The sequence below is a fragment of the Papio anubis genome, chromosome 3 (genome assembly GCF_008728515.1).
Source record: "Papio anubis isolate 15944 chromosome 3, Panubis1.0, whole genome shotgun sequence".
Taxonomy (NCBI): Eukaryota; Metazoa; Chordata; class Mammalia; order Primates; family Cercopithecidae; genus Papio; species Papio anubis.
Genome location: NC_044978.1, coordinates 67204574 through 67231420, shown reverse-complemented (window position 1 = coordinate 67231420; position 26847 = coordinate 67204574). Strand labels below are relative to the sequence as shown.

Genomic DNA, 26847 nt, shown 5'->3' with positions numbered 1-26847 from the left:
GGTTTAGAATTCAAATGATAAAAGCAGAGAGAGTAGTAGTTTAATGTATTGGAAATAGCATTGAAAAGTAAGCTAAACACCATCTACTACTGGATCAAAGGAATGAATGAATTTGAGATTTCAAAATAATAATGGCAACAAAAAGCCATATGCAAATGAAGTTAGAGAATCAGGGAAATGAAAAGCATAATGTAAGACAGCAGAAGCTTTCCTGGTAGTAGATGGAAGATAGAGACAACAGGGATGGGAAGAGGCCTTGATAGCTGGGTTGGGAGGTGGGTAATATTATATACACACAATACACGCATACATATATGTAGGGTCATCAGTGATGAGGCTTAGGTAAGGGATGATTGTAGATCTGAGTTAGGAGGCAGAGAGAAGTACTTAATTATAAGTTGGAGAAAACAAAATGTAATCTGTGTGCTATATATTTTAGAGAAGGATAGCTCAGGGAGGAAAGGTACAAGCCTATAGGTAGGCACTAAGTGTACAAAGACACATACAGTTTACAAAGACACATATAGTTTATTCTTCCAAAATACAAATACATGGTTTTTTGTTTTGTTTTGTTTTGTTTTTGAGCCAGTCTCTGTCATCCAGGCTGGAATGTAGTGGCGCCATCTCGGCTTACTGCAACCTCCGCCTCCTGAGTTCAAGTGATTCTCCTGCCACAGCCTCTTGAGTAGCTGGGATTACAGGTGCCCACCACCATACCCAGCTAATTTTTTGTATTTTTAGTAGAGATGGGGTTTCTCTATGTTGGCCAGGTTAGTCCTGAACTCCTGACCTCAGGTCATTCACCCACCTTAGCCTCCCAAAGTGCTGGGATTAAGGCATGAGCCACTGTGCCTGGCCCAAATATATGTTAATTAATATGTTCTGGTATAACTGATCCACAAATCCTTAATACTTCACTTCCCATCTCCTCATTCATATCATTCTTTCATTCTCTTTCTGGTGTATTTATTCATCTTTATGTACAAAGGTCTTTTTTGAGGGGCCAAATTATGTCCTTGTCTACCTTTTCTCGGTCTTGTCTTGGATGTACCTTCTGTTGACTGCTGCCTCTATTTTCTTCCTATTTTCTGTTCTAGTAGAAAACTAAAAAATATTTTTATCATAGTGTTAATTGAATAGATTTTGACCTCTAAATTTCAAAAGCCCAAAAAAGATTAATTTCTCTTTCAAAACAAACAAAATCTGCTTTTTATCTATTTGGTTCTTAGTTATTTTGATAATATTTGTGGTCCCTAATAGGGGAAAAAAAAATTCCATCCCACCTATACAGACTCCCTGGGATGATGATAAACTCAACATGTGTACAAAAAGATTAATCATTTTAAGACAGAATATTTGAAAGATAGGCAGGCAGAATGTTTTCAAATCAGTGGAAAGAGAAGTGGAAACAGAAGTAAGATATTAAGATATTAGAACATTATTTTGTGTATGCCACATTGCCAAGGCAAAAAAAATAAAAATAAAATAAAAATGCTCTCTTAATAGTAACTTTATCACCAGGGCCCCTGCAACAGAATTCACATTATTAGTTGAAGAAATTAGTCCAGTTTACTTTTTTCCCTCAAATGTGTTTTCTGAGATGTATAAACATATGTTTTGGTTCAATAATACATACAGTGTTTTAATTGAATATAAAATGTTATTAATAAATGTCTACATATGCAGAATTATCCCTATCTTTCATATATCTGCCTCAGTTAAATGTAACTTAGGTAAAGATTTCTCTATCAGTGGTCAGGAAAAAGAAAATATTTTGTGACGATTTTTTTTTAAATGCACAAAATAGTTATTTTTTTCCTTAAAAAAAAAAAAAAATTGTCCCAAACCCTTCTTTCCTTTAGGTGGGGAGCAGCCTATTCCTCTCTGGAATGAACATGATGGAACAGCAGATGGAGATAAGCCTAAAATCCTCCTCTATTCCCTAAACTTGCAGTTCAAGGTAACATAAATAATAATGATACTTTTATAAAAACTTTTCTAATCCATTAATATATGTTTGTTATAGAAAATTTCTATCTTACATAAATTACCAAACAGAAAATAAAAATGATCTATAACTCCATCCACTCAGAGAAAAAGCTTTAACAGTATTATTTTAATATTCTTTAGGCCTTTTTTCCTGTTAGTATTTTTATATATGCATATATTTATACATTGGATACCTTTCCATATTAGTATATTTAGATTAGTTGTATCTTCTTGAACATCTGTATTATATATTGTACAGTTGTAACAATTTATTCAACCACTCCCTTTTGATGAACATTTTGTTTTTCTTCAAGTACTGCTGTTATAATTTACTCTGCAAGAAATATTTTATTCACTTTTCCAGTTAACTATATTACTTTTAGAAGGCTGAGGCAGGAGGATTGCTTGAGCCCAGGAGTTCGAGACCAGCCCTGGCAACATAGAGACTTTGTCTCTACAAAAAATTTGAAAAAAACAAAAAAATTAGCCAGGTGGGTGGCATACACCTGTAGTCTCAGTTACTTTGGAGGCTAAGGCAGGAGGATTGCTTCAGTCTGGAAGTTCAAGGCTACAGTGAGCTCTGGTTGTGCCACTGCACTCCAGCCTGGGCAACACAGTGAGACCTGTCTTAAAAAACAAAACAAAACAAAACAAAGACTATATTTTAATAGAAAACTTAATATTTCCAATGTTTAAGATACTGGTGTTCATAAAAGTTATTTAATTGCATTTAATGTATTCAATCCATTGTACACTAAATTTTAAATACAAAATATCAAAATGAAACATAATGGGTTAAAAATTGCGACTAACATGAGAAATTAATGTTGCCAGTTTTATCAGTTCATTAGACATATCCTATACAGGCATACCTTGTTTTATTGCACTTCACTTTATTGTATTTCACAGGTTGAGGTTTTTTTTACGAATTGAAGGTGCCATTTTTCCAATAGCATATATTCGCTTTCTGTGTGTCATATTTTTCTAATTCTCGCAATATTTCAAACTTTTTCATTAGTATTATATGTCTGTTATAATGATCTGTGATCAGAAATCTGTGATGTTGCTATGGTAATTGTTTAGGGGGCGCCAGGAACTGCACCAATGTAGGATAGCATACTGAATCGTTAAATGTTGTTGCACATCTCTCACTTTCAATCAAAAGCTAGAAATGATTAAGCTTGGTGAGGAAGGTATGTCAAAAGCCAAGACAGGTTGAAAGCTAGGTCTCTTGCAACAGTTAGCCAAGTTGTGAATGCAAAGGTGAAGTTCTTAAACAAAATTAAAAGTGCTACTCCAATGAACACAAGAATGATAAGAAAGCCAAACAGCCTCATTGCAGATATGGAGGAAGTTTGAATGGTGTGGATAGACCAGCCACAATGTTCCCCTAAGTTAAAGCCTAATCCAGAGCAACACCCTAATTTTCTTCAATTCTGTGAAGGCTGGGAGAGGCGAGGAAGCTGCAAAGGAAAACTTGGAAGCTAGCAGAGATTGGTTCATAACGTTTAAGGAAAGAAGCTGTCTTCGTAAGATAAAAGTGCAAACTGAGGATCAAGCTAGAATAATTGATGAAGGTGGTTACACAAAACGACGGATTTTTCCATGTAGCCTTCTATGGGAAACAGATGCTAGCTAGGACTTTCATAGCTAGAGAGAAATCAATGCCTGGCTTCAAAGGATAGGCTGACTCTTGTTAGGGTCAAGTGCAGCTGGTGACTTCAAGTGGAAGCCAGTGCTCATTTACCATTCTGATAATCCTAGGGCCCTTAAGAATTATGCTAAATCTCTGCCTATGCTCTATCAGTGGGACAACAAAGTCTTAATGACAGCACATCTTTTTACAACATGGTTCACTGAATATTTTAAGTCCACTATGGGTCTACTGCTCAGAACAAAGAGTCCTTTTAAAATATTACTGCCCACTGACAATGCACCTGGTCACCTAAGAGCTCTGGTGAAAATTTACAAGGAAATTAACATTTTTATGCCTAACACATTTCTTCTGCAGCTCATGAATTGAGTAATTTCAACTTTCAAGTGTATGATTTAAGAAACACATTTTGTAAGGCTACAGCTGTCATAGATAGTAATTCCTCAGATGGATCTGGGCAAAGTAAATTGAAAACCTTCTGGAAGGGAGAACATTTTGATTCATGAGAGGAGTTCAAAATATCAACATGGACTTTGGAACAAGTTGGTTCCAACTCTCATGGATGACTTTGAGGGACTCAAGACTTCAGTGGAGGAAGTAAATGCAGCTAGGGTGGAAATAGCAAGAAAACTAGAATTAAACATGGAGCCTGAAGATGGGACTGAATTGCTGCAATCTCATGATAAAACTTGAGTGGGTTAAGAGTTACTTCTTATGGATGAGCAAAGAAATTATATCTTCAGATAGAATCTACTCCTGGTGAAGATGCTGTAAACACTGTTGAAATGACAGAGGATTTAGAATGTTCCATAAACTTAGTTGATGAAGCAGGGGCAGGGTTTGGAAAGGACTGACTGTAACTTTGAAAGAGGTTCTGCTGTGGGGAAAATGCTATCAAACAGCATCACATGCTACAGAGAAGTCTTTCATGAAAGGAAGAGTCAATCAATGACACAAACCTCATTGTTATTTTAAGAAACTGCCACAGTCACCCCAGCCTTCAACAACCATTACCATAATCAGTCAGCCATCAACATCAAGGCAAGACCCTCCACTAGCAAAAAGATTACAACCCACTAAAAGCTCAGATGATTGTTGGCATTTTTTAGCAATAAAGTTTTGTTTTGTTTTTGAGACGGAGTCTCGCTCTGTCTCCAGGCTGGAGTGCAGTTGCGTGATCTCGGCTCACTGCAACCTCCTACTCCCTGGTTCAAGCTATTCCCCTGCCTCTGCCAACTGAGTAGCTGGGATTACAGGCATGTACCACCATGCCCAACTAATTTTGTATTTTTAGTAGAGACAGGGTTTCACCATGTTGGCCAAGCTGGTCTCAAACTCCTGACCTCAAGTGATCCACCTACCTCAGCCTCCCAAAGTGGTGGGATTACAGGTGTAAGCCACCATGCCCGGCCAAAGTATTCTTTAAATTAAGGTATATACAATGTTTTTTAGACATAATGGTACTACACATTTAATGGACTATAGTATAACTTTTTATATGCACTGGGAAACAAAAAAATTTGTGTGACCCACTTAATTGCAGTGGTCTAGAACCAAACCCACATTATCTCCATGGTTTAAAACATGACTATTTTATTTATCATATACTGAAAGACTACATTTGAGTAGGTATATGTTGTTGATTTAAGATTCATTTTTTCCCTCCTAACATATAATCTGCTAGGGTATTCAAGTAACGGCCACTACTCCATCAATGAGAGCTGTAAGATTTGAAACTGGATTGATTGAACTGGAACTTTCTAACCGACTTCAAACCAAAGCTTCACCAGGAAGTAGCAGCTATCTGAAACTATTTGGCAAATGCCAGGTGGATTTAAATCTGGCATTAGGACAAATTGTCAAACATCAGGTGAGTACAGAATATGTTGATGTTAGAACTATGGCTTTTAAATTTTGCACATCAATTTTAACTACTTTAACTGATGTATTATTATATTTACAAAAATATTTAGTTTAAGTTCCTAAAGTTTCTGATTATAAATTCAATGAAACTCATTTACCTTGGCCTTTTGTTGAATATTGTAAGTGCATGTTGTGGTGATTTAGTGCAGATGCGCTCACATAAAAATCCAGTATCTTCATAAGCATTTGCTTGTATCTTTTTTTATTTTAGTCAGTTCTTAAAATGTTAAGCATACACCTTTCCTGTAGAATATTAGCAAGTTCTGCATATAGTAATGTTAAATAAAGTTAAAAAACGCAGTTAGATTCTCTGTTGTATAAAAATGAATGTTCACAGCTTATTGGAGATTTTTTTTGTTTTTATTTTGCCAAAAATTATTATGTAGATTTTAGTCTTTTTTCCTCTTTGAAGAACCAAATAGAAAAATGCCAGTCACAGTTTCAAAACTGAATTGCTGCATTAAAGATGTGAGGGAAAAATGAACAAAAACTTCTTGTCATCTCTACTAAAAGTAATTTTTTCAAATGGAAACATTTTTAGAGGTTCTAATTATTTAAAAATTTTTAATACATTGCCATTTAGAATATGGACCTCATCCTAACTTTCATATAAAGTTTATCTATGACTTCATATTTACCTCTTGCATGGCTATTTTGTATATTAATTTCAAGTGTTTATGGTACTGAGTATAAGGAATATACATTAACAGCTGAAATTGAGAAAAATGTAATACAGCTTTTTTTGGTGAATAATTCCATTAACAGTGTTTAGTTTTATATTAACACTTTTCCTATTATTTTATTTTATTGAGCTTTAAATTTTATTTTAGGTTTATGAGGAAGCTGGTTCTGATTTTCATCAGGTTGCCTATTTTAAAACCAGAATTGGATTAAGAAATGCCCTCCGAGAAGAAATCAGTGGTTCTTCAGATAGGGAAGCTGTGCTTATTACTTTGAATAGACCAATTGTTTATGCACAGCCTGTGGCCTTTGATAGAGGTAAGATAAAGTCAATGACTACTATCCTCCAGGATCTAGGAATGTTTTGTTAATGCTAGATAAAAATCTTGTAGTTTACTGGTGTAAATGCTTGACAGCGAAATGGTTCCTAAACCTGAAATGTGCGTATCCAAAAAAACAAAACAAAACAAAACAAAACAAAATTCTTGCTTTTTCCCTTCAGTTTTAAAAGTTATTTTACATTTTAAAGTTCTTTTGCCCTCTGCATGGATACATAGGAGTGTCTGATTCAGATTATATAATTGTAATGCTGAATTTTTTTGTTTTGATAATTAATGCACCCATTTGTGTTTTGGCACTGTGTTTATTTTTATATTCTCTAAACATTTATCATATACTGTCTAGAAGTGGATTACAAAAATAACAGCATCCCTGCCCTCAAGGACCTGTCAGTCCAGTGGAAAAGAAAACAAAGTAGACTACACAGTGGAGTTAGAGATGTGTTCTTGGTTCTGAGGAATTCTCTACCTTTGCCTACACTTCTTAGAGGAGAAACGAATTCTTGATTTGACTTTTAATTAGGCGTTCACCAGGGAGATAAGGAAATGAAATTTACTTTTATATCCCAGGGCCTAGAATAGTCCCTGGCATACAATCAGAACCAAATAAACATTGAATGAGAGAGAATATGAATGAATGTGTTTAAACACATAAGTCTAAGAAAATATAGCAGGTTCATAGAAGAAAATAATGGGAAAGAAGGCTGAACAGGTAGAAAAGGTCTAATTAATGTGAATTGGGCAAATATATTTAAACTGTATTTTAGAAGTAATGAGGAGCCGTTTAAGAAGCCATTTAAGATCTCCATCAGTGATGGACATAGGCTAGTAACAGAATCTCGTTAGAAAATTGCCGTTTTGGAGATTAGAGATAACATTTTATTTTGCTGAATCCCATATATATGTTTTTCAGTTCTCATTTTACTGACCTCTCATCAGCTTTTATCAGCTCCTTAAAGTATTTTGTACTTTCGGTGTCCTTGACACAAAACAGGTTGAGTACTGGTTCTCCAAAATAATTGGGACAGGAAGTGTTTCAGATTTTGGATTTTTTCAGATTTGGTATATTTATGTATACATAATGAGATATCTTGGGGCTGGGACCCAAGTTTAAACATGAAATCCATTTACGTTTCATATACACCTTAAACACATAGCCTGAAGATAATTTTGTAAAGTATTTTAAATAATTTTGTGCATGAAACAAAGTTTTGACGGCATTTTGGCTGCAGTCTCACATGAGTTCAGATGTGGAATTTTCCACTTGTGGCATCATATCAACATTCAGAAAGTTTTGGGATTTTGGATTTCAGATTAAGGATGCTCAACCTGCATTTGCTTTTCCTCCTATTTCTCTGGCTTCTCCATCTTTATGTCCTTTTTAGAGGCTCCTCCATCTATACACTGCCGTGAAATGAAGGTTTGCCTTAAGGTTTGTTTCTGTTCAACAAACTCAAACATCTTTGACTTTTCTCTGTAAATCAGATCCTTTTAATGGTATGTTCCTAGCATTATGTACCTTAAAGAATTTTAAAAGAAGTAACAGCTCTACAGATGAAGTTAAGTACCATATCTGTTTTCATTTGTTATTCCATCCCAGTACCTAACATATAATAGGCATTTCACAAATAAGTTAGAGTGAATGAACAGACCTGGATTTTCTTCTTCCTTGTGCCATTATGTGGTTGCCTGCTTTCTGTTTTATTTTTTCATTTGTTATTTAAAAAATGATGACTATATGTCCTCTTAGATCTTTCCTAATTCTAGTGCTACAGTTTTCTGGGTGTAATTTTTATTAAGCAACAGGATTTTGCAGCTTTTGAGCTTTACTTAACATATAGATTTACAGTGTTGATTTTAATTTTCTTTCTGCCGTGCCTTAATTATCAAAAGCTGTGCTGTTTTGGCTGAATTATAAGGCTGCCTACGACAACTGGAATGAACAACGAATGGCTTTACATAAGGATATTCATATGGCTACAAAGGAAGTAGTAGATATGCTACCTGGTATCCAGCAAACATCAGCCCAGGCCTTTGGGACTCTTTTCCTCCAGCTCACTGTCAATGATCTGGGAATTTGCCTACCTATCACAAATACTGCGCAGGTACAAAAAGTCAAGTCATATTCCAGGATTAAGAGCCAGGCATTTCTACATAACCATTTCTAACTATTTAGAGTATAACAATACATTTTTCAGTATAACGGTTTATAACTGTTTAGTAAGTAGCAAGTAAGATTGAATTCCTTCAACCATTATTCATCTCAATGTATTAAATCTGAATCTCATGGGACTTTTCTCTGCAGCACTCTTATATGCTTCAGAATAGTGATAAGATTGATACTCACCAGATAACTCTTAATTTTTACCTTCATAAATAGAAGCTTAGTTTCAGAGTCATTTTATTGTTTTCTTTTTTAGCAAGGAAGTCATTGGTATGGACTGGTTTATAAGATGGAAATTAAAGGACATTTAAGAATACTGTTTAATAAACTTACCTGCAATAGAGTAGGGAATTCCAAAATGCTTTTATACTATAATATTTAATGGTAATGAAACTTCAAAGCAGTGTGTACGTAAAGCAGGAATTTTCTCTTTGCAACTTAGGACCAATTCTCAGGAATATGTAACTGCATGCACATGTGTGTATGAGAGAGAGAAAGGGCTATGAACATCTGTCAGGCCAAGAAGTAACAGTTATTAGCAGTAGAATACAGAGATCTGTATTTTACTGTTATAATTTACCTTAATAACTTGTAACCAGTTGTTGAATTAATTTATCTTTTAGGATTTTGTTTGGTAAGAGAGTTTTAAGAAAAACTTTGGGTTGCGGATGGGCGGCATTGGTATGTTTGTGTTTCAGGAACTGAAATGTAGTTTTTTAATAGCATGATGGGCTGGGCCTAGGAAGGCCATAAACACCACAGGTGGGTGGCATAGTGAGAGCGTCTCCCCACAACTAAAAGAGAGGCTTGAGATAGAAATATAGATAGCCCTTTGTATGTTAAGTAAGAAAAAAAATGCACATGGCAAGTACATTTCACTTGAGCAATTTAATTTTTAAAAGGCATCTTTCTAAGCTGCTCTTTAATGAACATATCTAGTCTTGACCCTTTCTAGATTTCTATTCCTATGAATCCTGTGAGGATTTCTAAGTTTAAAAAATTGTCACCTTTTTCTTATTTCTTCTTTAATGTATTTTGCAGTCTAATCATACTGGAGACCTTGACACTGGTTCTGCTTTGGTATTAACCATTGAAAGTACTCTCATCACTGCGTGCTCTTCAGAGTCTCTGGTTAGCAAAGGGCATTTCAAAAACTTTTGTATCCGTTTTGCTGATGGATTTGAGACATCATGGGATGACTGGAAACCAGAAATTCGTGGGGATTTAGTGATGAATGCCTGTGAGTGTCTTTTATTTTTACATACAGTTTAGAACTTAAAAAATAAACCTTTAAGTCTCCATTTGTAAAATTAAAAGATGTTTAGATATAGCAATGTTTTTAGACTTCGAGAAGGAAAGCTATTTCTAGTTATACGTAACAAACCGTATTCGTGAAAAACTACATCATTGAGTAGTTTTGGGAAGTAAACCAACCAGGCATTCTTTTTGGTAGTATAACATTTGAATGTTTACACAGTCCCTGACTTTTCCTGTAATTGATCCATGTTTGACCAGATAAAGCATTTTTGTCCTATCAGAATCTTGAAAGAAAATGATAAATGTATCATATTCAACTCAACATAAAACACAGAACAGGTTGTAAATAGCCAGGACCAGGAACTCCAGCCTTAATTAATATTGACGTGAATAAATCCACATGTTCAAATTTGTAGGCATGCAGAGTGTAATGTGAATTCCTGCAATTCCGTAATATTCAAGGTTGGGTATAACTAACACTGTGTTTATAGGCCATATTGAAGATATGGTATTTATTTGTATGTATTTTTATATTTATTACAGTAGAGCTGGTAAAGCATCATTAATATTAATAATAAAGAAAAATTATAAATAAGGAGTTAAAACGTTGTGAACTAAAATTCCTCAATCTTGTAAACTAAATTACTTTCCTTTTAGAAAGCGGTAGCCCATTGTTTATGTAATTTTTTCCTCTCTCCACTAGAGGGAAATCTTTCTAGTTCCCATTTTCTTTGAGGAATGGGAAAACCTTCTATTATTTTTACAAAAATTGAAGTTTTAGCATTCAAAATGAATGAAAAATTCTTGGTTTTGATGTGTAGGGAAGGAAAAATATCTTTTCCTATTACCCTTTTAGGCTTTTTGCTGGGGCTTGTGTAGTAAAAGACCAATTAATGAGAGAAAAGCATATAGGTTTATTTAGTATGAGGTTTTTTTGTGACATGGAGCCTTCATAAGGAAACGAAGATCCAAATAAATGGTTAAACCTGAGTATTTTTATGCTACATTTGATGAAGAGTAGAGAGTTGTAGAGCAATGTGAGAAAATAAAAAGGGGTACGAGTTAAGGGTAGTAAACTGGGGGAAACTAACCAAGGCCTGTTTGTTCAGATTGCTCTCAGTGTCCCTCCACTTTGGAGATGAGGATGCTCCTTTCCTCTGGGTACAGGAAGGGCATCTCTCACATGTAGGTCATATGACCTGCTTCAGAGGAAAGTCAAAGTCCTTCCTGCATCTGCTGCTTCTCAAATTGCTTCAGTTTAAAATACCTTCCCTAGGAAAAGGTACCAATTTGGAAGGCAGTGTGTACTGAACCCCATCAAATGCTTTGCGTTTAGATACTTATAGGTAAAATACCAGGACTTATTTGAAATACTTAAGGTTACTGAGAAACTTGATATGGAAATACTCATGCCTATTATCCAAAAGACCAATATTAGCCTACAACAGAAATCTTTATAGATTTATTATTTTACACAATAGTTATACATTTTTTAATCACTAAAACATATCTTTTGTTTTTTTAATAAAAGACAAAAATAAATTTAAACAGTGATTTTTATTACAGTGACAGCTTTACCATCATTGTATTTATTAAAATATGTAGAATATATTTGGAAAAAAAGGAAGTAAACCATTTCCTTAACAGTTTATCTTAAAGGGCAAATGCATAAGAAATATAAAATGAGAAGTATGCTCGGACTCAGAATCAGAAATATACATTAAAAAATGAACAAATAATTTAGCACCTCAGTATATATTCTGTTAATACAGAACACTAACATGCTGGTAATCATGATAATCAGAATTATTTTTGGGTTTTAGAGGGGACTAAATGACATGCTTCTGTAACATGCTTATTGTTTGGGTTTCTTGGGAAGGGGTTAGAAGGAGGTAAGCAGAGTAGTTATGTAATTGACATATTGATAAAAATTCCAAATGATAAAATGGACAAATGAGTTTACTAGTTTATAGTTTTTATTGGTAATTAGTATACCTCAATATTTTTGGACAAAGGTGATGTGTATAGGGCAGAGAAATAAGGAATGGTAGGATTATGCCTTTGAGTTTTTTTAACAGATCATTTTTAAAACATACTCTAGAAAAAAAGGTGACCCAGTAAAATTTCTTCTCTAGGTGATAATGTTTGTTGAGAAATGCATTAAAAATTATCAAGGACAATCTATAGGAAGAGTTCAAAGAATGATTTAAGTAGATAGTAAATATTAGGTGAATATCATCAATGTGTATTTAGACAAAATAAACCATCAGAAGTTTAGATATCTGCAAGCTGTCTGTTAAAACCTGGGTAGCATTTGGTCATCAGGGCAGAAAAATTACCATCCTGTATTCATCGTAATGGTTGCTCCAAATCATCATTCTATCTGTGATACAGAAACCACAGGTATTATGGGGAAGAGACTAGTTGATTTCTTAGTCCTCATTTTCAGGATTCAGATCTACTTCTAAAAATCATAATATTCCTTATTCATTCATCATGGCTCTATATTCTATGAGTTTATATATTCATTTTTTAAGCTTAATTTTTTTGTTGCTTTTTAGAGACAGAATCTTGCTGTGTTACCTAGGCTGGAGTGCAGTGGCGCCATCATAGCTCACTGCAGCCTTGAACTACTGAGCTCAGGCAGTCCTCCCGCCTCAGCCCCCCAAGTAGCTGGGACCACAGGCACATGCCACCATACCTGGCCAATTTTTAAATTTCCTGTATAGATGGAGTCTCACTATGTTGCCCAGGCTGGTCTTGAACTCCTAGCCTCAAGTGATCTTGTGGTCTTGACCTCCCAAAGCACTGGGATTACAGGCGTGAGCCACCACACCTAGCCCTGAAGCTTAATTTTTAAAAATTCTCTACTACTTCCTGGGATAGGAAATCCTAAAAGTTTTCTTCTCCCTTTTTATTTACTAATTCTTCCTTTCACTTAGCCTCAGTTATATTGTTCAGATTTCAAAGGGTTTTCTTTTCATTCTAGCGTTCTTGGATTTGAAAGGGTAATATAGGTCTTACTTGTTCAGATTTGTAACCATGACTACAAAGGTGAATTGGATGATACTCCAAAACCAAATCTAGCTATTTCTTAATTAGAATTTGTATGTGAGACACAGGTACTATACAGTTCAAAGGTATAATTTAGATGTTAAAGTTATTGGCAGTCTTTAAAAAAACATAACTTAATAACAGGTAGATCCTCTCTCACAAACTAAGTTGTAATATTTCTAAGTTGGAAGGATTTTTCCCTTTTGAATTTTTTCAAAGACAGAAATGTAATGCCAAATTACCTAGAAAATGAATAGTAAGCTCAAATTTAAGTAACATTTGAATACCAATTTAGGATTCAGAGTGAGTTACAAAAGGACATTAAAGATATATGTACTCTCAAGTTTAAATTGATATTTAGGTTCTTCTAAGGATAACTGAGGAAGGTCTTAATTCTATGTTTATAGTTTACTTTGTTTAAAAGTTGTTTCCACTTTTACTGTGTAAAATTGTTGAATTTAATTAACATCTTTTCTGAAGCTGAAGTTACCAGATTAAAGCTAGGTGGTAGTAAATGTTTCAGAGTTAAAGTAGATATATTCTGGAGATAGGTGCATGATCTTGAGATTGACATCATGACCTTCAGCCATTTTTTTCCTTATAAAATGTTCCATGTCAAAAGAGAAGGTAAGACTGATGAATCATGTGTCTGACTTAATATGGTAGCTCTTAGTTACCAAAATTCTATTTTAAGTCATTTGCATTCTCAAAGTGCCATTCATTTATGACAACAAATTGTCATAGCATCCTGGATATTACTGGATAAGCCATCTAGAGTGTCAGAGTTGGCCAGGTGTTGTCACTCAAATAAGGAAATCACATGCAGAAAGTAAAGCTAAAACTGCAGTTAAATTATTTAAATCACAGAATAAAATATTGTGAAATATGGAATCAATCTTATGAGTCATTAAGATAGCCCTTTCATTCCAAAGATTAAGAACTAAAATCTAGGAAGGATAGTAATCCTCTTTGTATTTAGATAATAATCTTGTGTGAAAAATTAAGAGTACAATATATAATCACAAATGTATTTTCATTGAAAACTATTTTTGGGGTGATTTTTGTACAGGTGTAGTTCCAGATGGCACCTATGAAGTATGTTCAAGAACTACAGGACAAGCAGCAGCTGGTAGGTTCACATTCAGCATTATTTTGTGTTAGACAGAATTTTGCCTTTATTTTAATGGCAAGAGAATTATGTGTCAGATAGAATTCTGCCTTTATTTTAATGGCAAGAGAATCTTTTGGCCAAGCTAATTCTGGTGTTCACTAATTTAAAAAAAAAAAACTGTTTTGTATTAGAACATTTGTATTTAACAATTATTAATCAGACACTGTGTTTTTATATATATATAATATATATTATATATGATTTTTAATATATTTTATATATTGTATATTTATTTTTATATAAATATAAAATATATAATACATAACATATATATTTATATATTTTATACATATATACAGTAGACATATATATATACACTACAAGATGTTTTGGAAAAGATTAAAATGAATAAGATATACTTTCTATCCTCCATACTTTTAAATTCTTACAATATAGTTAAGGCACATGCAGCAAAATTACATTGAAATATGTGATATGTACAATAAAACATAAAATTCCCATTGCTATTGAAATGTATAAAAGGAAGAGAATATTTTCAAATATGGGAGAGTACTGGGATCAGAGAAAACTTGATGGGGAGACAAACATTTAAATAAGCACTCAAAGGACGGGATAAATCTTTCTTAAACAAAAACTGGGAGATGTGGGCCAGAGAAAATCCAGGCAGAGAGAATAATATAACATGAATCATGATGTTAAAGCACAGTATTCAGATTTGCCCAATTTAGCTAGAATAGAGTTATATTAAAGAAAAGATGGAAAAATGTTAAATGCCAAGGAGTTTGATTTAGTGGGCTAGCCATTGAATGTTTCTGAACAAGAAGGCAAATGGCGACACTATCAAAGGAACACTTTCAAAGATTAGAGGGCAAAAAAACCTAGGAAACCAGTTAGGAGGTAACTATGAAAGTGGTAATGTGTCTTGACTAAGATGATAGCACAATGTAAATTTTTATTATTTTGCTTGTTATAAAATTGGACAGGGTGAGCTACAGAGATACTTATTTAAGGGCTCTTAAAATGTTGAGAGAGGTGGAAATTGATTAAGGTTAGTAGATTGCCAGTCTCTCCTTACTGTTCCCTGTTTTCCTTCCCAAGCCTAGCCTTAGTGCTCATCTTAAGTTACCTTAGAAAGCACCAAGGCCTAGAGTCTGACAGAGAACTGGAAAAGTTAGAGAATTTTCAACTGAGGTCACAAATAAATATTTGTCAGGACTTTTGTTGTAAGTGACAACAACCCACTTAGACTAGATTAACCAAAAGGGGATACTTATTTAAAGGTTATTTTCAGACTACAGTTCAACTTAGGCATGGTTATTTCAGGGAAGAGAAGGAACCAGGTCAATTCAGGAGCCCTTAGGAACTACCAGAACCAAGATCCAAACTGTCACCAAGACTCTTTGTAGCTCTTGTCTTTGCTTCTTTGTTCCACTCTTGGCTACTTTTTTTTTCTTCTTCTTCTAACTTATAACCTCTTTCTTATACATGGCAAGAAACATCGTGGAGTCTTGTTTCTCCACCCTCAGTCATTAGAGAAGGACCAACCTTTCCTCAAGTCCAGGCAAAATATCTTATTTTTCCAACTTTGACCTTCACCTGGACAATTACATAATTAATTCTATCTAATGAGCTAAGGTCATGGCAGTTCCTACTATAGCTATAGGATGGTGGATCAGCTTGGGGTCAGGGAGTGACCCTGTAGTTCACAGGGAAAAAAAAATAGGTGCTATACAGAGAAAACAGTAGATGCACCCTGTACACATAGAGAAATCAATCCTGTAGTCTGATGTTTCTGACAAGTTTAGCAGTGAAAGACATTAGTTATTGTATGTGGCCATCATCCATTTGCTTTGTAAAGTTACTTCAATTTCTACACTCAGGACTTACCAAAAATGCAACTTCTTTATTTAAACAGAAAGCAGTAGTGCTGGAACCTGGACACTCAATGTATTGTGGAAAATGTGTGGGATCGATGTTCACATGGATCCTAACATTGGCAAAAGGCTTAATGCTCTGGGCAATACTCTTACAACACTGACAGGAGAGGAAGACATAGATGACATTGCTGACTTAAATTCAGTGAACATAGCTGACCTGTCAGATGAAGACGAAGTTGATACTATGTCTCCCACTATCCATACTGTAAGTAAACTCACTGTTAGAATTTTTCAGGATTGGCTTTTACCCTGAGACAGGGATATTTTTTGTTGAGTGTTATTTAGTATATTATAGTTGCTATTTGTGGAGGAAGAGAAGGGAGTGGTGGTTCACTGTGTCTACATTTAATAATACTGTCTTTTAATCGAGTTCTGTACTACATGTTGACTGTCATCCAACTTGTACTTTAACCTATAGGTAACACAATATTAAAAGTGAAGTGAGTAGGGAGTGGGGCAGGGTGGGGAATGGGAATAAATTGCTAACAGGTATGAGGTTTCTGACTGATGAAAATATTCCTAACTAAGATTTTAATGATGGTTGTACAACTTTGTGAATATACTAAATGGGTGAATTTTATGGTACGTGAGTTATATCTCAATAAAGATGTTCAAGATGAATTTCAAAGCAAAGTGCATACACAAAATGAAATGATACATTTTAAAAATAGTATTTTCATCTATACTATACATTCTGTAGTTTCAAGTTATTTCGTGGCAAAAAGCAACTTATTCTTTGATTTCATTCTGGTATTGATTTTTCAAAATTATTTTCAATATCTTTTAACTTTTGTACCATGAAATAGTTTTGTTCTTGGGAAGAAATTTTTTTAAATTTAATATTACTGTTTATTACTTAGAGTTCAGATGGAAGTTCAGTAAATGGAGATGGCCACAAACTCACCTTTGGGCAGCGACTTGTAAATCACCTACTAGGCCTGACACCCCCAAATCAGCGCCATTCTGTTCCTGCAGAGTATCTGTGTGACCCAGAGATGTGGGGCTCCCCTCAGTCTAGCCAGTCCCATTTGAAAGCATGCAGAGCACACTCATGGGGAAACGTAGGTGGCAACTGAATAGATTCCTTATGAAATTGAAGGGATTTAAATCAATGGAGAATTCCAATCTTAATATAGATGGCTTTGATTCTTGCATGCTTTGATTTAAGGTGTTAATTTTGTGATAGTATAGATTTGCTTTGTAACTTGAGGGTGGTATTGACAGATACACTTTTGACTTTTCAGGAAGCCATAGATTATCGAAGACAGGCAGCATCTGCTAGCCAGCCAGGAGAACTTAGAGGAAGAAAAATTATGAAGCGTATAGTGGATATCAGAGAACTGAATGAACAGGCCAAAGTAATAGATGATCTGAAGTATGTATAATGATTTTTAATTTGACATAATGTTCCCTAATTTTAGAATCATAAGATGTTAAAAGTGGAAGAAATTGTATTTGGTCTAATACAAACTCTTTAGTTTATCTGTGATATCACCAGGGTCCAGAGTTGTTTAATAATTTGGCCAAGATCATATATTCATTAGTAATAAAGTTAGGCATGAGGCTGGGTGTGGTGGCTGATGCCTGTAATCCCAGCACTTTGGGAGGCCGAGGCAGGTGGGTCACCTGAGGTGAGGAGTTCAAGACCAGCCTGGGTGACATGGTGAAACCCATCTCTACTGAAAATACAAAAATTAGCTGGCTGTGGTGGTGCATGCCTGTAATCCCAGCTACTTGGGAGGCTGAGGCAGGAGAATCACTTGAGCCCGGGAGGAAGAGGTTGCAGTGAGCCGAGATTGCACCATTGCACTCCAGCCTGGGTGACAGAGCGAGACTCCATCTCCAAAAAAAAAAAGGCATGAAATCCTAGTGTCCTAGTGTTTTTCACAACTTATTTCTGAGTGCTTTATGACTGACTTTATATCACATATATGTATCTTTACATGTGTATTTACTCTTATATGTATCTTCACAGGCATATATAAATAAATGCATTAATCTTTATCTGTTGCCTGCTGGATATTACTATGTAACACTTCTTCTATTGCAGTAAATATTCTTCTTGCTAAACTTTGCAGTTTTATTTTCCCAAAAGGTAATGGTCATGCCTCATCTTTTCTAATCTGCATACACTTGTACTGGTGCTTTTTTTTTTTAAACAATCAAGGACCTTACACAAATATATGCATTTTGTACAGCAAAAGGTATTGTCCGAAACTTGTCTGTAAGTTATCATGCAGTGATTCACATTTTCCTGTTGACTTACATTACAACGTGAGTTTTGTTCTCAGGGGAAAAAATGACTTGAAGCAAAATATACCCTTCCTCCAAAATCTTACCCGAGGCTTATATTATATGTAGAATTTTACATTCAGACATTTTTTTGCAGAGCGAGTCTATGGTTTTCATGAGATTGCCAGAGAGACTCTCGATGCAGCAATGGATAAGACACATTTCCTCAAACATTGCAGAGAGGTGTTTTTTGTTTTCTTAACAGTTCACCAAATATGAGTGTTAAACTTATTGAGGGTTTTGGCTTGTCTGTACATAATCATCTTTGGTATTCTGACAAGTGAAAGAATTAAAAAGGAGCAAGTAAAAATCAATCTTACTTTGTTATTTCTTTACAATAATTGCCATATTTGTTTTGCATCCAGAAAATTAGGTGCAAGTGAAGGAACCATAAACCAGGAAATTCAACGTTACCAACAGTTAGAATCTGTGGCTGTGAATGACATTAGAAGAGATGTTCGTAAAAAATTACGGAGGTCCAGTATGCGGGTGAGTTCTCTTTTTTCTTTCAATGCTGATGACAAAACCACTTGATTTTTTTCCTATCATATCTACTGTGTACCAGGTACCATCTAAAGCACTTTACATTTAATAACCCATTAAATCCTAACAACAACCTTAGGAGGTAGCTTGTGTTATTTTCCTGTTTTAAAGATGAAACTGAGACACAGGTCAAGTAATTTGACCAAAGTTACACAGCCAGTAATCCTGGGGAAGACAAGAGTCAAACCTAGGTTGTAGGACTCTATAGTCTGTGCCCTTAGACACTGTGTTTTGTCTGTCTTTCATTAAATCACTCTTCTTTTTAGTCTCTAATGTGAACTCAGCAAAAAATGTGAAAACTTTTACGATGTCTGTTCTTCACCTATCCCATTCTTCCAGGTCAGAGTTTACCTGTCAGCTACTGGCATTGTAATGCACTTTATAATCTTTATTTTTTGCAGGTTTAGTTGGTCCCATTAAAGTTGAATCTAGTAGTAGAAAGCTTTTTTTAAAAAAAGCCATTTTGCCCTTTTGTTGCTTCATTTTTTAAATTAAAGATAACTTGTTAAGAGTTATCGATTCACAAGTGTACCCACCTGGGCCTGGTGCTTTTTGTTGTGTAAAGTTATTAATCCAGTCCTTTAATAAATGCAGGCCTATTTGGATTGTCTCTTTCCTCTCTCCATTTTAGAAAATTGTACGTTTCAAGGAATCGGTCTATTTCATCTAGGTGATCAAATCTGTGGGCATAGATTTGTTCTCTGTATTCCTGTATTCTTTAAATAACCATAGGGTCTGTGTTGTATACCCTCCTTTATTGCTGATGTTAGTAATTTGTGTCTTTCTTTTTTTCTTAATTGTCCTGGCTAGAGGCTTATCAATTTTATTGATCTTTTCAAAGAACCAGCTTTGGTTTTGTTGATTTTTCTCTATTGATTTCCGTTTTATTTCTGCTCTAATTTTTATGATCACTTTTCTTCTGCTTAATTCAGATTTAATTTGCCCTTTTTTTCTAGTTCTCTAAGGTAGAAGCTTAGATAATTAATTTTTGATCTTTTCTGATATATGCATTCTGTTCTATAAATTGTCCTCTAAGCACTGCTTTTGCTGCATCCCACTAATTTTGATGTGTGTTTTCATTTTCTTTTATGTTTTAAAATTTCTCTTCAGATTTTTTCTTCAACTCTCATTCAGGTATCTTTCTGTCGCTGATTTCTGGTTAAATTCCACTGTGGTCTAAGAGCAGACATTTTATGATTTATAATTTTGTTTTGTTTTGTTTTGTTTTTTTGAGACAGAGTCTCGCTCTGTTGCCCAGACTGGAGTGCAGTGGTGCAGTATCATTGTACTGCAACCTCCGCCTCCTGGGTTCAAGCAGTTCTTTCCCTCAGCCTCCCAAGTAGCTGGGATCACAGGCCCCTGCCACCATGCCTGGTTAATTTTTGTATTTTTAGTAGAGACGAGGTTTCATCATCTTGGCCAGACTGGTCTTGAACGCCTTACCTCGTGATCCATCCGACTTGGCCTTCCAAAATGCTGGGATTACAGGCATGAGCCACTGTGCCCGGCCATGATTTATAATTTTTAAAAATGTGTAAAGGTATGCTTTTTGGTCCAGAATGTGGTCTCTCTCGGTGAAAGTCCCATGTGAGCTTGAGAAGAATGTGTATTCTGATGTTGTTAGATGAAGTTGTCTGTAGGTATTGATTATATCTAATTGACTGATGATGTTGTTGAGTTCAACTATGTCCTTATTAATTTTTTTGTGTGCTGGATATGTCCATTTCTGATAAAGGGTTATTGAAGTCTCAAACTGTAATAGTGGATTCATCTGTTTCTCCTTGCATTTCTCTTAGTTTGGGCCTCACATAGTTTGACACTCAGTTGTTTTGTTTTTAAGAAATAGGGTTTCACTCTGTTGCACAGGCTGGAGTGCAGTGGTGCAATCATAGCTCACTACAACCTCAAATTCCTGGGCTCAAGCAATCCTCCTGCCTCAGCCTTTCAAGTAGCTGGGACCACAGCACATGACACCATGCCTGGCAGGATTTTAAAACATTTTTTGTAGAGACAGGGTCTTGCTATGTTGCCCAGGCTGGTCTCAAACTCCTGGCCTCAGGCAATCCTCCTGCTTTCAACTCTGAAAGTGCTAGGATTACAGGTGTGAGCCACCATGCTCAGCCCACTCTGTTGTTAGGCATGTACACGTTAGGGATTGTTATTTGTTCTTGAAGACTAAACCCCTTTATCATTTCATAATGCTTTTCTTTTTCTTTATACCTGATAATTTTTTTTGCTTTGAAATCTGCTCTGTCTGAAATTAATATAGCTATCCCTGCTTTCTTTTAATTAGTGATAGCATGGTATATTTTTCTCAGTCCATATACTTTTAATCTATGTGCCTTTAAATACATATGCTTAAATATGTATATACAAGTGGGTTTCTTGTAGCAACACATTGTCAGATCTTATTTTTTAATCCACTCTGACAGTCTCTGTCTTTTAACATCATTTTACGCCACTGACATTTAAAGTGATTAATGATAGCTTTGAATTAATATCTACTGTATTTGTTACTATTTTCTGCTTTTTGCCTTTTCTTTTTGTTCCTGTCTTTGTCTTCTGGTTGTTCTGCCTTTTGTGATTTTAATTGAGGCATTTATATAATCCCATTTTCTCTTTTTTCTTAGCGTATCAGTTACACTTCTTCTTCTTCTTCTTCTTTTTTTTTTTTTTTTTTTTAGTGGTTGCCCTAGAGACTGCAGTCTACAGATGCTTCTTAGCTTATAATTGGGTTACATCCCATCATAAGTTGAAAAGTCAAAATGATTTATGGTATCTTCAACTTATGACAGGTTTATCCAGCTTTAACTCCATCATAAGTTGAGGACTGTACTGAATGTTACCTCTTTTGTGCCATCATAAAGTCAAAAATTCATAAGTCAAACCATTATGAGTTAAGGACCATCTGTACACGTATAATTAATCCAAGTCTACTTTCAATTAACACTATAGCACTTTATGGGCAGTGCGAGTACCTTAAAACAAAATAATCATAATCCTTCCATCCTGTCTCTTGTATCATTACTGTCATTCATTTCTCTTACATTTAATATATATAAGCATATACATAAATGTGTGTAAACATATATACACACACATATATACACATGCACACACATTTGTATACACACATGCACATATACATGCGATATATATAGTCAAATACACTATTGGTATTAAATGTGTGCACGTGTATGTGTGTGTGTGTGTATATATACACACACGTGTGATATATATAGTCAAATACATTATTGGTATTATTTTGAACAAACTGATCTGTTAGGTCAATTATTAATAAGATACAGGTTTTACCTTCATTTCTCTTTTAATGCTTTTACTTTTATTAAGAGATCTGTATCATTTTCCTTCTCTTTATAAAACTTCTTTTAACGTTTGCAAGGCAAGTCTGCTGGCAAAAAAATTCCCTCAATTTTTTGTGTCTGAGAAAGTCTTCACTTTTGAAGAATAATTTTGCAAGGTATATGATTCTAGGTTGTTGGGTTTTTTTTTTTTTTCTCTCTCAAGACTTTAAATATTTTACTCTGCGGCCTTCTACGTGGCATAGTTTCTGAGGAAAAACTCAGGCTTTTTTCATTATCTTTTTTTTTTTTTTTTTTTTTTTTTTTTTTTTTTATAATGATATAACTACATGTAATTTTTTTTTTTTTTTTTTTTTTTCTGGCATTTATCCTGCTTGGTGTTCTTTGAGCTTCCTATATCTGTGGTTTGGCATCTGACATTAATTTGAGAAAACTCTCAGTCATTATTGGTTCAGATATTTCTTCTGTTCCTTTCTCTTTTTCTTTTTCTGGTATTCCATTACACATACTTTATACATTTTGTAGTTGTCCCACAGTCCTTGGATATACTGTTATTTTTTTTTTTTCAGTCTCTGTTCTGCTTTTCACTTTTTGCAGTTCCTATTGATATATCCTCAAGTTCAAATATTCTTTCCTCAGCCGTGTCCAGTCTACTAATAAGTTCATCAAAATAATTCATTTCTATCACAGTGTCTTTGATTGCTAGCATTTCTTTCTGGTTCTTAGAATTATCATCTTTCAACTTACAGTGAAAAATGGTCTTGCATGCTGTTTACTTTATCTGTTAGAGCCCTTAGCATAGTAATCATAGTTGGTTTAAATTTCTACTCTGATAATTCCAACATCCCTTCTATGAGGTTCTGATGCTTGTTCTGTCTCTTTAGATTGTGTTTTTTGCTGTTTGATATCCCTTGTAATTTTTTCTTGATAGCCAGACATGATTTACCAAGGAAAAAGAGCTGCTCTAAAGAATCTTTAGTGAGGTAATGTTAAGATGTCAGGGTAAGAGAAGCATTTTATCATCTTTTAATGAGCCTATGCCTCTGGATTGTGAACTTCACGTTTGTCAGTTTTTTCCTCCCAACTTAGGTGGACCAGTATGGATAGAACTGACTGTATTGGTATTGTATTTCCCTTCCCCAGGTCAGTTATGCTCTGATAATATTCCCACTGGTTAGGCTCTGGTTAGCTAATTTCTCCTAAGGGCATTTTTTCTTATTCAGAAAAAGAAAGTACTCTTGGTGTTTTTTCAAAATGGTTCCTTTTCCTTTCCCCCTGTTGGAAGCCTTAAGGGACTTTTCTCCTGAGGGGATTTTTTTCCTCTGACATTTACTGTGGGAACCTGGTGGAACTACTGAAAGGTGATCTCACAATATTCGGGGGCACCGGTGACTGGCGGCACCGGTGACTGGGTCTCCCTAGAGTTTTTAACTCTCAGACTTGTCTGCACTGAACCTTCCAGCAATTCTTTAATTACAGTTCAGGTTTTCCTACCCCAGTATTTGTTCCTGCAGCAGTTTTTACTTGTGCATCTCTGTACTAGTAAGCTGTTAACTCACTGTATCTACTGGTCTCTTTCTCCATTGTGAGGGGCAGAAGTTGTTCTTCCTCGTCCCCTTTCTCACAGCTCCAAGAACAGCTGTTGATTCTTAAGTTTGTTCAGCTTTTTACTTGTTCTTAGGATGGAATGGTGACTTCCAAACTCCTTACATGTGAAACTGAAAACAAAGTCTAAAAACCACTTAAAAAGAAAAAAAGATTAATGGGTTTAAAAAATTTTAAAACTAACAGAGAACTCTTTTTTTTTTTTAACCAGGATGAGATTTTTGGGTGGTACCCCAACACATGAAAAACATATTAAATCAGAGCTGCGGTTGTCAGAGGAAAGGGGAAAGTTTGTTGCAGGGTTCCAGGAGCTATTGGCTTGACCTGCCATTCCTTGATCACTTCTAAACTCCCAGAGAATATAGTTTGAATACTGCTCTCCAATTTATTTGTCACTAGTCTCTGATAGTAATAATGGATAGTGAGATCTGCAACATATAATTTTATATTTAAAATTTTTGCTGTCTACACAACAGTCATACAATATAATTAAAATATTGCTTGTGTCCTGTTACAGGTCATATTTGGTAATTGACTGTTAAAAATAAAACTAGATAGAATTACGGAAGTTGTTAAAACATCTGCATTCTTAACACATCTCATTCCACATATTCCCCTCAATTCCCATTACCCATCGTAGACTCCAAACTTCCACTGTATTAGAATCTTTTAACTATCTAGCATCATCACTAGTTTCTAGAAGAGGGACTTAGAGACAGGGAAAGTGTTAAGTCATTAACACTCTTACTTTCCTTTGTTGTAATGAAGAGTCCTACAAAAGGGATGCCCTTGGAGAAAAGTGATCTTTTTTCCCCACTGCCCCGAACCTAGCTTTCTCCCCAAACCTTTCTCAGTTTCTTTCTCCATTCTTTTTTTTTTTTTTTTGTTTATCACAGAATTTTTTAATAATATAAGAAATGTATATACTACAGAAATGCCTAATAATAGATAAATGATCAAATAAAATATGGTACATTCATATAGTATAATAGGAGGCTAGGCCATGAAATTGTAGTTGAACATTTTATGACATTGAAAGCTATTCATGGTGTGTACTGTTAAGTAAACAATCAGGATAAAAATATAATTATATTCTTCAAATATTTTATGTAATATAGTAGAAAGAGGAAACAAAACATACGAAAACCTAATACCAGGTATCGACTCCTCATTGTCTCCTGTTTATAACATGAGTTTTTGTTTTTCTTCAGTCTTGTTTATATTTCCAATTTTTAAATTAATGGATGTGTGTTACTTCCATAAGAAAAAAATGCTTTAAAAATATACTTAAGCACTTTTCCTCTGAGGATGTTGGGAAGAAAGCCCAGATTTCCGTGCTTTATCTCTTTTTTTTTTTTTTTTTTTTTTTTAAATTAATTTATTATTATTATACTTTAAGTTGTAGGGTACATGTGCATAACGTGCAGGTTTGTTACATATGTATACTTGTGCCATGTTGGTCTGCTGCACCCATCAACTCGTCATTTACATCAGGTATAACTCCCAATGCAATCCCTCCCCCCTCCCCCCTCCCCATGATAGGCCCCGGTGTGTGATGTTCCCCTTCCTGAGTCCAAGTGATCTCGTTGTTCAGTTCCCACCTATGAGTGAGAACATGCGGTGTTTGGTTTTCTGTTCTTGTGATAGTTTGCTAAGAATGATGGTTTCCAGCTGCATCCATGTCCCTACAAAGGACGCAAACTCATCCTTTTTTATGGCTGCATAGTATTCCATGGTGTATATGTGCCACATTTTCTTAATCCAATCTGTCACTGATGGACATTTGGGTTGATTCCAAGTCTTTGCTATTGTGAATAGTGCTGCAATAAACATACGTGTGCATGTGTCTTTATAGCAGCATAATTTATAATCCTTTGGGTATATCCCCAGTAATGGGATGGCTGGGTCATATGGTACATCTAGTTCTAGATCCTTGAGGAATCGCCATACTGTTTTCCATAATGGTTGAACTAGTTTACAATCCCACCAACAGTGTAAAAGTGTTCCTATTTCTCCACATCCTCTCCAGCACCTGTGGTTTCCTGACTTTTTAATGATCGCCATTCTAACTGGTGTGAGATGGTATCTCATTGTGGTTTTGATTTGCATTTCTCTGATGGCCAGTGATGATGAGCATTTTTTCATATGTCTGTTGGCTGTATGAATGTCCTCTTTTGAGAAATGTCTGTTCATATCCTTTGCCCACTTTTTGATGGGGTTGTTTGTTTTTTTCTTGTAAATTTGTTGGAGTTCTTTGTAGGTTCTGGATATTAGCCCTTTGTCAGATGAGTAGATTGCAAAAATTTTCTCCCATTCTGTAGGTTGCCTGTTCACTCTGATGGTAGTTTCTTTTGCTGTGCAGAAGCTCTTTAGTTTAATGAGATCCCATTTGTCAATTTTGGCTTTTGTTGCCATTGCTTTTGGTGTTTTAGACATGAAGTCTTTGCCCATGCCTATGTCCTGAATGGTACTACCTAGGTTTTCCTCTAGGGTTTTTATGGTATTAGGTCTAACATTTAAGTCTCTAATCCATCTTGAATTAATTTTCGTATAAGGAGTAAGGAAAGGATCCAGTTTCAGCTTTCTACTTATGGCTAGCCAATTTTCCCAGCACCAATTATTAAATAGGGAATCCTTTCCCCATTTCTTGTTTCTCTCAGGTTTGTCAAAGATCAGATGGCTGTAGATGTGTGGTATTATTTCTGAGGACTCTGTTCTGTTCCATTGGTCTATATCTCTGTTTTGGTACCAGTACCATGCTGTTTTGGTTACTGTAGCCTTGTAGTATAGTTTGAAGTCAGGTAGCGTGATGCCTCCAGCTTTGTTCTTTTGACTTAGGATTGTCTTGGAGATGCGGGCTCTTTTTTGGTTCCATATGAACTTTAAAGCAGTTTTTTCCAATTCTGTGAAGAAACTCATTGGTAGCTTGATGGGGATGGCATTGAATCTATAAAT

General features: G+C 35.0%; 1 protein-coding gene across 14 annotated transcripts in view; it reads left to right on the top strand.

Moving 5' to 3' along the window:
- The window catches only part of KIAA1109 (KIAA1109 ortholog), a 215935-nt gene that overhangs the window by 147644 nt on the left and 41444 nt on the right, over positions 1–26847 (top strand). For 12 of the 14 annotated variants that reach the window (XM_021938761.2, XM_021938762.2, XM_021938763.2 and 9 more), the window contains 10 exons: positions 1863–1960; positions 5328–5513; positions 6397–6565; positions 8479–8690; positions 9791–9989; positions 14130–14189; positions 16108–16334; positions 16990–17190; positions 17374–17504; positions 18787–18910. In XM_021938761.2, the coding sequence (XP_021794453.1) occupies positions 1863–1960; positions 5328–5513; positions 6397–6565; positions 8479–8690; positions 9791–9989; positions 14130–14189; positions 16108–16334; positions 16990–17190; positions 17374–17504; positions 18787–18910 (1607 nt within the window). The remainder of the gene's footprint in view (positions 1–1862; positions 1961–5327; positions 5514–6396; positions 6566–8478; positions 8691–9790; positions 9990–14129; positions 14190–16107; positions 16335–16989; positions 17191–17373; positions 17505–18786; positions 18911–26847) is intronic. The other 2 variants (XM_021938768.2, XM_021938766.2) reach the window with 1 other exon arrangement.